The 14,349-nt window shown below is 37.1% G+C and overlaps 1 protein-coding gene across 12 annotated transcripts in view; it reads right to left on the bottom strand.

Moving 5' to 3' along the window:
• The window catches only part of LOC112147179 (adhesion G protein-coupled receptor L2), a 168,723-nt gene that overhangs the window by 21,744 nt on the left and 132,630 nt on the right, over positions 1-14,349 (bottom strand). For all 12 annotated transcript variants that reach the window (XM_024273374.2, XM_024273368.2, XM_024273369.2 and 9 more), the window contains 4 exons: positions 11,949-12,122; positions 8,860-9,069; positions 4,550-4,770; positions 3,815-3,881 (listed from right to left, as the gene is read on the bottom strand). In XM_024273374.2, the coding sequence (XP_024129142.1) occupies positions 3,815-3,881; positions 4,550-4,770; positions 8,860-9,069; positions 11,949-12,122 (672 nt within the window). The remainder of the gene's footprint in view (positions 1-3,814; positions 3,882-4,549; positions 4,771-8,859; positions 9,070-11,948; positions 12,123-14,349) is intronic.

Below are 14,349 nucleotides of genomic sequence, written 5' to 3'. Positions count from 1 at the left end.
ACGATATATATATATATATATATATATATACGATATATATGCATATATATCTATATTGTGTAAAAATGGGGCGGCGGTGGTGCACTAGTAGGGCGGTCAACTCCTGATCGTAAGCGATTGGGGTCGACTACCGCCTTGCCCGCCCATGTGTCGAAGTGTCCTTGGGCAAGACACTGAACCCCGAATTGACTCTGGTGGAAAGTTGACGCCAGTGTTCAGCAGCGGAGCCACCACCAGTGTGTGAATGTGTGTGTGAATGGGTGAATGGGCCCTCGAGCACTTTTATCCCTCGAAGGAGGGTAGAAATGAGGGTGTGTATCTATCTATATATATATATATATATATATATGTATATATATATATATATCGTATATATATATATATATATACATATATATAATACATATATATACGATATACATATATATACGATATATATATATATATTAATGCCATGACCAAATAGCAAACACTGCTGAATTTCAATTGGTCTGGTGGTGACGGCAGTTTGTCCTGCGCTTGAATTGTAAGGATTTAGGTTCTAATTCTGCGATTGGTTTTCCATTTTTTAAAGAGATAATTGCATTTGATTAGGCATAAAGAATACATTATTTTTTTAATTCCTATGAATATATATATATTGGTATGTATGTATGTATACATTCATTGTGATTAATCACAACCCCAAAAATTTGAATAATCTGATGATTTTTTTTCTAATTGATTGACAGCACTAATTTTTTTAATTAAAATTGCTTTCAATCAGGAACAGATGGAAAAAATGCCCCTGGAAAAAGCTTGTAGCAGTGTGCTAAAAGCAGCGTACCAAACGCTCCCCCGAATGCCGACATAGATCCATATCCGTCTTTGTTTTCCTCGTCTGAGCCGGCTCTAAACTCCAAAATTGATCACCGTTTTTGTCGCACCGGTAATTTTAGGATGGAGTTGTAAGCTATAGCCAGAGAATGTAAACATGACGGGAATTGGGGCGGGCTTACTCTATGTCAAGGCGATTTTCTAATGAACTCCTTCTGCTCTGCAGAAAATATGTCCAAATATTATTTTTAGTTTTGGCTAAAAACTTCATGATCAAAAGACCACTTGGAACGCTTTTAAAATAGATCAAAAGATGATCGGAGTGGGTCTTTTTTGTACATTTTATAGTCGGATAAATGGATTTTCTTTCCCTTAAATTGCTGCAGAACCTCTTGTGAAGCTGTCTGTGATTTTAGCAGCTCTTCCACTAAGAGGACTCAGAAAAAATGTGAAGCCACAGTGATAATCATAAAGCTTGCTGACTTTTGGAAAAACAAGCAGCATCAGGGAGGCGATGGTTTTGGTTTGGTGCTCTTCGCAGCGCCCGAGGAGCGACATAAGCCGCCATAAACCCACAACTCTGTTCTTGTTTTCCCAACAGATGGTCCCAAACACTGCGACCACTTTCTACAAAATGTATATATGAATAAAAAAAGCACAAAAAGATCACCAATCATTGTAAAAAAAAAAGAAAAAAAAAAGGGAGCAGGCACATTTAAGGAAGAAAACACAGAGCTGGATTCCACATTTTATAGTCAAGTTTTACTGGGGCCAGGAAAAACATTGAAATGATTCAGTCCATGCATCCACCAAGGTTTCCATGCTCCATGGATTTCTCCCTGCAAGGGACCTGAGCCACAAAGACGGGGAGGAGGAGCTTCACTTTGACACAAATCACTTTTAACTTTTCAAATGTACTCCAGCAGTTTTTAATAGCTCCTAAAACGTTTGCAAATTAGGTGAACAAAAATGAAGAAAACGTATTTACTTTCTTGTAGCTGAACTGCTTTGTTTCCATTTTCGTTTTTTTTTGTATCGAAGCAAGCAGATTTCTTGGATAGCGTCCCTATAATTGCGTTTTAAGGAACTTCAAAGCAGCAGAGAGAGGTCTTTAAATTCAAACAAAGGAGTCTAAGTGGGGAGAAGATGTTATCCAGAAACAGCGGGGAGAGAGATGGGAGAAAAAGGAGTGGCTAAGAAAACAGAAAGAGGCTTTTAGATCAGAGTTTTGTCTCTGGGCCACGAGGGCCTGCATTTAACACAACTGTAAGCGATGACATAGATCCAATGAGACAGACAGACAGACAACGAAGCAAAAAAAAAAGAAAAAGAGCTGGGAGGCACTCCGCCTAAAGCAAGAACATCCTGCTTATGGACTCTCCATACGTGCTCGGTCTCAAAGGATTCATCCGCTACAGTTTTCAGGTCTCCTTTTCTGGCAGCCAAATAAAAAAACATTGCAGATTGAGACGATTTACATGTTTCTTTACAATATGCATCCATGCTGTGAATCGTCGGTTGCTTCTGTGCACGCAAAAGTCTGTCTGCGAGAATCGCAAACAGTCTGCACTCTGCATGAAATATTAAGAGGAGAAGATGGAGATGTCCAAACGTGGGGATTGGCTGGGGATGTGTGATGATCTTCGGCAGGGCTGTGAGCTCTCGTAATGGTTGTCTGGCCCACCCACTCATTACTTGCATGTTTACACCCCCCCTCCCTCACCAACATCACCCTTGTTTCCCCACTGAGCAAACGACCTTCATGCCTGAAACGATTTCTCCCCCTGATTGCAGGAAGGGAATATTCAACCAAACAGCTCTAAGTTGCTGCTGCTCAACAATTCTGATTTCAGAGGATTTCACAGCCGAGTGGACAGCGATGTCCTCGTGTCAGCCGTAATGGGACCACTTCCTTTCATGCAAATTGATCGCAGAAAGGAGACCTAAGAATCTGCCAGCACAAAGAGAGAAAATCTATAAACTGCTAGCTAAATTTTTTAAGTCCCCATCGGATGAAAATCATGTTTTTTGAGTTTTTAACATGTATGTGTGGCATTTTTCTTACGAAAGAGAACAAATGTAATAAGAAAGCATTACATTTTTGCATTTCTAAGTATTTCTGAAGTTGAGAGCTGAAATCACTGAGGCTATTAGCTAAAAAGGCTAAAGCTGATAGTGGAAATTACTGAAGCTAAGAACTGAAAAAGCTGAAACTGATAGCCAGCTAAAATATTGTCCAAATGCCAAATTACCCTTAAAACTAAAAAGAAAAAAACTTACATTACTCAAAACAGCTAGCATGTAGCTGAAAAATTGCTAAACTTCAAAATAGCCCAAAAAACTGAAAAAAGAAGCCTAAATTAGCCAAAACAGATAGCATGCAGCTGAAATATTAGCCTAACTCCAAAACAAAATAAAATCCTAAATTAGCCAAATCAGCTAGAATGTAGCTGAAATATTAGCGAATCTTCAGAACCGCCTCAAAAAATAAAAAAGCCTAAATTAGCCCAAACAGCTAGCATATTTAGCTAAAATATTAGCTAAAGTCCAAAGCAGCTTAAAAAACAAAAAAGTCTAAATTAGCCAAAACAGCTAGCATATATAGCTTAAATATATATAGCTAAACTCTAAAGCAGCTCCATAGAATCAGGAAGTTCGGTCCATGAAATTCTTCACTTCCTCATCCGAGCCGACATCTGGACATTTCTGATATTGCTTGACAGTTTTATATAGCAGCGGTGAAGATTTAAGCTAATGAGACACAGAGCTAACACAATTAGACAGGGGGTATCAGGGGCGGAGCTACTCAGCTCAGTTCCAAAAGCCACGCCCCCTCAGAGGAGATTTTGGAAACAGAGGCTTCAGATCAACATGAAAAATGGCTTTTAGGTTGAGGGATGTTGGTTAAAAACGTCATAATCATAATTAAAACTCTACTGGGAACGTTTTTTATAAATAAAAAATTTGTCATGGGAGGAGTTTAAACCGAAAAACTTACAAATATAATTAAGGCTACAGGTCCGATGAAGCTCCAGATGAAATGGTTGTCCGCCCTCAGCCAGCATCTGCAAGATCCAAAAAAATAATACGCAGTTCATTAAATAATCTCATCAGTTGTGTCTCATCGATCGGCGTCCGGGAGAGCATGCTGGGTGATAGCAGTGACTCTTCCGGCCGCAAGGAAGAAAACACAATCTTAAGAGAGCGTTGGCCTCGTGCCACCAGGCGCTGCAATGTAAAAGGCGGTGCTTATTGGACTTCTGCAAATGCGAGATGCTGGTGTGTACCCAGGACCCTCAACAGTAAACAATATACTGAATTCTAAAGAGTGAACTCGCTCGGTTGTTACCAGAAAATTGAATGAAAACTCCTGCAAGAGGGAGAAAAAAAGAAAGTAGTTCACTTAAATTTTATAAATAGACTCTCAGATCACAAAGCTTGCAACTTGGATACAGAAAAACGGGAAAATGTGCAAACTTTACACTGACAGAGGCAGCAATTATCCTCATGCAAAGACGACACAAGAGCACCGAAAGGCGGCAAATTCATTAATAGAGCAGCTCAGCTCACAGTAATCTGTGTTAGTGGTAACAGACTGAAAAATTGCCAGGAGGGAGAAGTGGACTGCTCTTTGTGATATCAGTATCATTAGCACATATGACACCATGGATGCTCTCTGCCTGTGATAATCCAGTTTTATCCCTTTTTTTAAAAAAAAGAGAAAAGGACGTACACTCGCTCCGTGCCGTAGCTTTTGTAGTCGATGGCCGCTGAGATGCCCACCACCACGGCTGGGATGAGGTAGCCGAAGCTGTAGTAATACTTGACGCGCGAGCCCTCGCTCTCGAAGACCTCGATCAGCATCAGGTAAAGCTGGACGCCCTCCAAACACATCCAGGTGAAGGCAGCCAGGAAGCAGAAGTGGAGAACCCCGGCAATGATGGAGCACAACAGCTGAGAGGAAGTCACACAAAAAAGGTCACTTTTTTTACAATATTGACTTAATCTCCTGCTTTGTTCTTGATGTTCATATTGATTTATTTCACCAACTTATTCTTACATTTCAAGTCTTTTCTATATGTATCATGGATTACATGCTCTAGATCAGGGGTATCAAACTCAGTCGCACAAGGGGTCAAAATCAGTGGTCCAAACAGAACAAATATTTATTGAATACACTGAAACTACATTTTTAAAAATTTAGAAGTTGTAGATGCTGAAATTGATAGCTAAAAATGCTGCAGCTAATAGTTGAAAAAGTTATTAACTGAAAATGCTGAAGTTGATATCTGAAATCACTAAAGCTAATAGCTGAAAACGGTGAAGTTCATAGCTGAAATCACTGAAGCTAACAGCTGAAATCACTGATTCTACCAGCTGAAAATGCTGAAGTTGATAGCTGAAATCACTGATGCTAACAGTTGAAAGAGCTGAAGTTGATAGCTGAAATCACTGAAGCTAAAAGCTGAAGACGCTAAAGCTAATAGCTGAAAATGCTGAAGTTGATAGCTGAAATCACTGAAGCTAAAAGCTGAAGACGCTGAAGCTGACAGCTGAAATCACTGAAGCTAATAGCTGAAATCACTCAAGCTAATAGCTGAAAATGCTGAAGTTGATAGCTGAAATCACTGAAGCTAAAAGCTGAAAACGGTGAAGTTCATAACTGAAATCACTGAAGCTAACAGCTGAAATCACTGATTCTACCAGCTGAAAATGCTGAAGTTGATAGCTGAAATCACTGAAGCTAACAGCTGAAGACGCTGAAGTTGATAGCTGAAATCACTGAAGCTAAAAGCTGAAGACGCTGAAGCTAATAGCTGAAAATGCTGAAGTTGATAGCTGAAATCACTGAAGCTAAAAGCTGAAGACGCTGAAGCTGACAGCTGAAATCACTCAAGCTAATAGCTGAAATCATTGAAGCTAAAAGCTGAAAATGTTGAAGCTGATAGCAAACTAAAGTGTTAGCTAAATCCCAAATTAGCCTAAAAAACAAACAAAAAAAACAGGTTAGCCAAAACAGCTAGCATGTAGCTGAAAAAAATTCTAAACTTAAAAACAGCCTAAAAAGTTGAAAAAAGCCAAAAATAAGCCTAAACAGCTAGCGCGTAAATATTATCCTAACTCCAAAACAGCCTAACACATTTTAAAAAGGCCTAAATTAGAAAGAAACAGTTAGCATGTAGCTGAAATATTAGCTAAACTCCAAAATGGACACACACAAAAAAAAAAAAACTGGGAAAAAGCTTTAATTAGCCAAAACATCTAGTAGGTAAATATTAGTTTAGCTCCAAAACAGCCGAAAAAAAACAACAAAAAAGCCTAAATTAGCCAAAACAGCTAACATGTAGCTGAAATACTAGCTAAACTCCAGAATAGCCAAAAAAAAACATCTTAGTAGATGCCAAAGTAGTTCAAAAAGCTAGCAGAATGCCAGTTCTTAAAACTTTAAACAGTATTTTTTTTAACATAAATATGAATAATAAAAAGACAGGAATATTATTCCAGAATAAACCAACTTAAACCTTATAGAAGTTTTGATATTTTTCTCTCCATAAAAATATATTTTATTAAAATTATACAAGTTAAAAATAAGCCCAAGATAACATTGGGCCATTAATAACAATAAAATGATCTGGAGGGCCGGATCTAATCACCCCGAGGGCCGGATCCGGATCTTCTTTTCCTGCTACATTTCTCTGGGATATTTGAAGTTCCTGTTTAAAGACTAATTAAAAAGAGTCACAGGCAGTAGCTTGGTCAAGTACTGGAGACATTTCTGTAATTTGAGCAATTAAAAGATGAAACATTTGGATTTTGGGACATTTTCGCTACTTTTACTTTTTTTTTCTTGATGTGGATGGCAGTCTGGTGGTGCATGTAGTCAGTGAGGCGAGTACATTCTCACATTGTAAGTCCTGCCATGTTGTAAAATACTCATTGTTTTTGAATAATCTTTCTTTAAAAGGAGTTATATTTTCAAAAAAAGTTGTAAAAATATGAAGGATCACACATTTAAAGATAAAAAAACAATCAAATGTGGAAGATTTGGAAGGTATTTGTCTGCAATTATTATGAATGAGTGAAAGCTTTTCATTAGCTTAATCCATAAACTATTAATAAGTTTAAAAGTTTCAAATTCTAGTAAGAATGCACAAAACAAAAAGCAGAAAACATGAATCATGTCATAAACAAAACACATTTATATTATTTTATGGCGCCTTATTATGACGCCAATCAAGGGCCACACTCAAAAAAAACAACTAAAAAGTTTAAACAATTAAAAAGTAGCATTGTAATTTCATTTTTGCATATAAAAAACGTAATATTGATTAGATTTTGTTTGAGTTTATGGTTTCTAACCCTTTAACGACCTAATTAAGAGAAAAAAATATCTTCTTTATCACTTTAGATGAGCTAAACGCACAATCAGCATTTTTTAAAACGTGCTATAAAAATGTCCTCAACCAGTTTATTTTGGCAAATTCATTGGAACGCTAAATAAATTTGATCCTAATGCTGTGTTCACACCGAACGCGATTCGCGCATCAAATTTGCGTCTACTGCCTCTATCTTGGTGCACGCCATTTTTGATTGTTTTTGAATTTTTTTTTGCAGTTTTTTCATTTCTGTCCACTACATTCTTAAGCGTGGGAGGAGCTAGTGTCCAAAGTTTGTAGCCTTATTGCTACATCCTCATATCTGACTTTGTAGCATCTTTTAAATTTTTTAAATTTTCCTCTGCATCTTTCACTTCTGGTGTACCACAGGGGTCTGTTTTGGGACCTCTGTTGTTCTTTTTTTTTCTTTTTTTCAGAATCAGAATCAGAAGACTTTATTGTACCTTTAAGCAGCAGTTAAATTGCGGAAGGTCCATCAGCAGCAGTGCACAGTTCAGTAATAAGTCGAAAAAAATAACAATAAGAAACAGTACCGGCGCAAGGCAATTAGGAAAAAATAAAATACAAAAAGAAATAATAATAACATGCAGGAAATACAATAAGAAATGTGGATGAAGTGTAGTTTGTGTTTTTTTTTACTTATGTTCATTTGAAGGTGTTCAGAGGAAGAAGCTGTTCGTGAGTCTGGTGGTATGTGACCTGACTGACCTGTAGCGCCGTCCTGAAGGCATCGGGTCAAACTGGTGGTGGGTTCATGTTTGCTGCCTTTGCAGCACATTTTAAGCTCTTTTAAGGATATTTCTTACTATTACTATGCCGACGATATTATGTTTTATGTGTACTTTGAACATCAGGATGTGTTTAACCCTAAAGCACTATCGCTGGATGATTTTCACCCAAGCACAAGTATTCACATGATGTTCAATAAGTTGGATTTTTTTTGAGTGTGATGGGTCCCAGGAATGGGTGAACCAAAGACCAAGTCTCAGGTATCATTATTTATTTTTTTCTTCTCAAATTGCTAAATTTTCAGCCATTTTTAAGCCTGTTTTTACGATATGTCTTTATTTTCCATTTTGTTTCATAAACCACAGTTAAAAATAAAAAAAATAACTACTCTAATTTATCAAGTGTCATCATATTTTGAACTATTTTTTGGGAGAAATACTTTTATTGGGTATAAAATTACCCAGCAAAAGTGATGGTGATAATAGCAAAAGTGTTCTAGGGTTAAAATACAGATTTTACGCAATGAATGATAATTTTCTCCAACGACATGAAGCTAAAACTGAGGTCCTCCTTTGTTCTCCTGACACTTATGTCCCTCTGATAGTCCAGAAGCGTGGTCCACTCGCTTCCTTTACTAAACCCTCAGTGAGGGATCTAGATCCAGTTTTATTTCTTGACTCTCACATGAGGTTTCTTGTTCGTTCAATTACCAAACTGAGTCCAATTGTGTCGCGTTCTGAGATGCTTTTATTTCTTCTCGACTATTATTTTAACCCTACACCTAGAACCAACCTCAGTAGAACCTTGCATCAGTCCATTGACTTAACATTGAACCTGGACGGTGTGAACACATCCTATCTGTATGGAGGGACTAAGAAAAGAAAACCACAGATATGAGGAGTTTCCCGATACCTACCTCTGCTTCCGTCATGTTGACACCAACGAGAAAGAGGAGCTCTCCGATGAAGAGGTTGACGCAGAGGTTTATGTGGATGGTGTTGCGGTCGCTTTGCAGTCCTCTGAAGAAGCAGAAGGTGAAGAGGCTGATGGCCAGACAGACCAGAGACACAGCGATGCCCATCCTGGTGATGACGCTCAGGAGAATTTCGTGCATGCTCCCGTCCCTCTGCAAGGACATGAACACACAACGATTGGACATATATACGGTACATCAGAGGTGGGAAAACTTTCTGACTCGTGGGTCATAAATGCTTCTAAAACTTGACAGATGGGCCGGATCAAATACTTGAAGTGTTCTTGTAAGCGACCTCAAAGAAACATGGAATCTGGACCAAAAAAATGCTTTTTTACTTAAAAATGGTGGGTTTTATTCCTGTTTTAGTGCAGATTGCACCAGTCGGTTGATTACTTTCAGTAAAAAACACACTTAAGACAACGCTACGTTTGTTGTGTTAGAATGACACACATGAACGTGAGAAAAACAACAAATCTTCCAACACAACACTAATGCAAAATAACTATACAGCTATAACTAGAATAAATGGAAGTGTCAAAATTACAGATTAATTTTACAAATTTAAAAATTCATATGGATTATCAATATAATTTAATCCAGTGTGACGGGACAAATTAAATAGTTTAACTGGTGGCAAATGGCCCCCAGGCCGTAGTTTGCCCACCCCTGCCGTAGATGGTACTTAACCCATTAACCACCTGCTCAACCAAATGGCGGGAAACATTTAGAAAACATGTTTTTAAAAATATTGTGTGTATTATTCCCCAAGGTACGGAGCCCCTAAAGGGAAATTGAAAAATAATTGAAGTAAAAAACGTATTTTCTTTTCCAAAAATTGGAACTGGTGCACATCAATTGGTAACCAGAACTTTTTTTTTAATTCAATTTTTAGAAAACACAAAACAGTTACTATCTTAGGTGCACCAGTTACTAACCAGAACTTTTTGGTGAAAATTAAAGAAGTAAAAAAATAAATAAATAAAAATAAATAAATAAATAATTCTAGATAGTGACTATTGCGCAGCACATAGTAACTAGTGTGTAACAGTTACTATTTAATCCATATCAGTTACTAACCAGAATTTTTTTTGTTTCTACTTTAACTTTTTAAAAAAAAAAAGTTCTGGTTAGTAGCCAGAATTTTTTTTTTACTTCAACTTTATGGAGCCCCTAAATATTTTTAGAAAAACATTTTTTTTGTAAATTTCAATTGCATTTTTTTTTTACTTCAATTTTTCTATGGAGCCCCAAGTTTTTTTTTTTAAACTTTATCTTTTTATTTACATTTTCTATGGAGCCTCTAAGTATTTATATAAAAAACGTGTTATTTTTACTTACATTTTCTATGGAGCCCCTAAGTGTTTTTAGAAAAAAAAAATTCTTCTTCAATTTTTTATGGAGCTCCTAAATATTTTTAGAAAAACATTTTTTTTTGTTAACTTCAATTGCTTTTTTTTTACTTCAATTTTTTCTACGGAGTCCCCAAGTATTTTTTTTTAGAAAAAAACATTTTATTTTTACTTACATTTTTTTACAGAGCCCCTAAGTATCTTTAGAAAGACTTTTTTTTTACCTTTAATTCTTTTATACGGAGCCCCTAAGTGTTTTTAGAAAAAAAAATGTTTGCTTCAATTTTTTATGGAGCTCCTAAATATTTTTAGAAAAACATTTTTTTTTTGTAAACTTCAATTGCTAGGTCAATTTTTTTTGCTACGGAGCCCTAAGTATTTTTTTTATAAAAAACATTTTATTTTTACTAACTTTTTTTTAGAAAGACTTTTTTTTACTTAATTTTTTTTTACGGAGCCCCTAAGTGATTTTAGAAAAAAAAAAAGCATTTTTGTTTTTTTTAATGTGATGGTCCTTTAGGGGCTCCGTACCAAAGCAATACGCAGCAGAAAAAAAATCATTTTTTTGGCGTTTTTGGGGGGGTAGTTAAAGAGTTAAACTGATAATGGTTTCTACTAAAGTGGGAAAAGTTCAGACTTCTCTTGTGAAGTTTTAGTCGAGGCTATTGCTCTATTGACAATTAAACATTGTAAGTACTTCCTCTCATTGAAAGAAATGTTTTTGCTGCATATTCTCTGTAAAAAAAAACTGAACAAATCCTCATATTTCTGCTCAAACTGCTGCAGAAAATCCGAAACAATTAAATGTGATTGAGAGCTCAGTGTTCCTCGACAAACTATGACGCTGTAATTAAACATGATTGAGCCAGATGTCGTTTGGAGCCGAACATGTCCAGTCATCTTTTTTTAAAAAGTGACATCAGAAGAAAAACCACTTCAAAGAGCGGCTACCATGTGAGCCAGGTTTGATCGTTCCATAACTGAGCGTGTTTCATGATGAGCGTCAGGAAAATATTTTAAAAAAAAGGACTTGACCTTAAGAAATATCACCTGAAGACACGGTTGGGGCAAATCCTGCAGTAATATTGGTAATTTCATGGAGTTCCAGAGGAGGGATTGGTGTGAGGTTAAACCTCGCCTCCTGGCTCTGGTTACAAGCTGTGGTTGAGATTGTGGTTGGAGTAGATGACAGGCAGAGAGTTCAGGAGTTGGGATATATTATTAAACAAACCACAAACTTATCCTCTACATTTATTACTGGTTAGGTCCTCCCTACACATGCTATTTATCTTGTAATTGCATTTCGCGACCAAATTGATTCTGCGCCACTCGAGGAAGGGTGGAAGCATCCGTTAAAGCTGCGGTTATGCCGACTCCCAGGTAGCTAGCCGCTCGGGTGGGGTGGGGGCTTCAGACATGGACCGCAGGTAAAACATAATTACCTGTGATAATGCTTTGCCACTTTCTATCCAGATCCACCGCCTTGCTCTTTTAAAATGACAGCCCACTGACTTTTTTTTCTCCACCCTCCTCCCCAACCATGCCTTCTCCTGCAGAGATTATCTAATTATCTCTGAAATGCCATTCTTGTTCTGCCTGTCTGTGCAGGATCCACTCAGAGGGACGGGAGGAAGAGTAAACCAGGTGAGAAAGGAGGGAAAAAAGGTGAGGACCACTCACCACGTTGCCACGGTGAGCCATGAGGATGGCAAAGTTGGTCAAGTGACTGCAGGAGCAAGTGGTGTGACTCTTGTTGGTCTCCAGCAGTTTGCAGCCCTGAGTGGACCAGTATCCCATCATGCTTCGCTCCGAGTAATTCCAAAAGGAACAGTTGGGGTTGAAATAGTTTTCCTTCTGCAAAACAAAGAAATAGGAGCACTGAATCACAAGAAGTATTTCTGAAAACACTAAAACGGTTTGTGGAACTGAGAGAAGTGGGTTTTATTTGAACAAATGATTCATTTAGGGCTGAAAATGTGCAAAATTAAAGTCCCACTCTAATACAAATTGTGTTTTTTGGTGTTTTTAACAGGTTCTTGTTGGATTTTTCTCCTGATGGAAGACATATATAAAGAAAATTAAACCTAAAGCTGCATTTCGGAGTATTTATGTATCTAAATTCTTGTAAAAAATGGTATTTCCATTCTAATGGATCCGTTTACAGACAAATAGATCCATGTACGTCTTCGATTTTCCTCGTCCGCGCTGGCTCAGAACTGTACAGTTTATAGCTCTAATATTGTGTTTTTGCTGCACCTGTACTGTTGGGTTGGGGTTGTGAGGGGCTGTAAGCTAGTGGGAGAGAGCGTAAACTGATGGATGATGGGAAGGGAGGGATGCTCACTCATCAACAACGGTCCAACACATTTTCATGCCCACCTCCTCAAGTATTGACGTTTGGTTAAGGACCCTCGGCATCTCTTTTTGGCGTTTTGGGCCAAAAAATCAAGTTCGTAAAATCAAGGGTCCACAACCTTCGGTACGCGGTACCGCACTCGGACTGGTCCTTGTGACGCGGCCGGTATCGGTACCCTAACCCGGGGCTGGTACCTTAACCATAACCTGGCAACAGAAGTGTTGACCGATGCAGTACTGGACGTTAACTAGTACTCGGTTAGAGTTACAGTACCCGTTCTGAGCTCTACTCAGCTCCAAAAGCCACGCCCCCTCAGAGGAGATTTTGGAAACAGAGACTTCAGATCAACATGAAAAAGACATTTAGGTTGGGGGATTTTGGTTAAAAACGTCAATACCATAATTAAAACACAATTGGGAATGTTTTTTCTAAATAAAAAAATTGTCAAGGGAGTTCTTAACCAAACATCAATATGTGAAAGTTGGGAATGAGAATGTATTACTCACCCATTTCTCAGAGGTGAATTTCTAATAAACTACAGAAACTATGTCCTAGAATGTAACAGTTTTTTTTTTTTTTTTCTTTTAGGTAAAAATGTTATAATCATAATTTAAAGACCACTGGAAACACTTTTAAAATAATTTTTAGATGATTGGAGTGGGACTTTTATAAAAATATATCTAAATGTATGAGAATATCAATCTTCTGTTGCAGGGGTGTCAAACTCAATCGCACAAGGGGGCAAAATCCAAAACACACCTTAGGCCGAACAGGATAAACATTTATTGAACACTCTAAAGCTGCAATTTATAAAACTTTAAAACCGTAACTTTTTAACGTATTTATGAACAGATTTAATTTCCTGTGATAATGCTAGTGTGAATGCTGTTAGCTGAATTTGGCCGTTGAAGATGCTAGTGCTGATAGCTGAAAATGCTGAATTTGATAGCTAAAAACGCTGAAGCTGATAGCTGAAAAAGATGATGGAGGAAGCTGAAAAAGCTGAAGCTGATAGCCAACTAAAATGTTAGCTAAATGGCAAATTAGCCTAAAAATAAAAAAAAGAAAAAAACTTAGATTAGCCAAAAAAGCTAGCATGTAGCTGAAAAAATAGCTAACGTCAAATTAACCTACAAAAACTGAAAAAAGAATAAATTAGCCAAAACAGCGAGCGTGTATATATTAGCTTATCTTCAAAATAGCCAAAAAAACGTTTTGAAAAAGCCTAAATTATCCAAAACAATTAGCAAGTAGCTGAAATAATATTAGCTAAACTCCAAAATATCCTAAAAAAATCATAGTAAATGCCAAAATAGTCCAAAAAGCTAGCAATTTTTAAAACTTTAAAACTTTTTAGCATAATTATGAATAATAAAAAACATGAATATTATTCCAGATTTAATCAACTTAAACCTTAAATAACAATATTTTATTCTCCATAAAAATACATTTCCTCAAAATTATACATATTAGAAATAAGCACAAGATAACATCGGGTCATTAATAACAATAAAATAAAATGATCTGGATAGAACTACCCAGAGGGCCGGATCCTTGACTTTGACACATGATCTATTGGGATTTAAATCTTTAAACAGCTGAAAGGTCCGTCTGATCAGGGAGAATCATAACCCACAGCACACTAAAATATCATAAATGCTGTTTCTCTCTTCACCATAACAATTTCCCCCCCAACACCACCACAGGCAAAGTGCAAGACGTGCC

The sequence above is a fragment of the Oryzias melastigma genome, linkage group LG17, assembly GCF_002922805.2.
Source record: "Oryzias melastigma strain HK-1 linkage group LG17, ASM292280v2, whole genome shotgun sequence".
Lineage (NCBI taxonomy): Eukaryota > Metazoa > Chordata > Actinopteri > Beloniformes > Adrianichthyidae > Oryzias > Oryzias melastigma.
The sequence above is the reverse complement of the archived record's forward strand: the minus strand, read 5'-3'. Positions and strand labels throughout refer to the sequence as shown.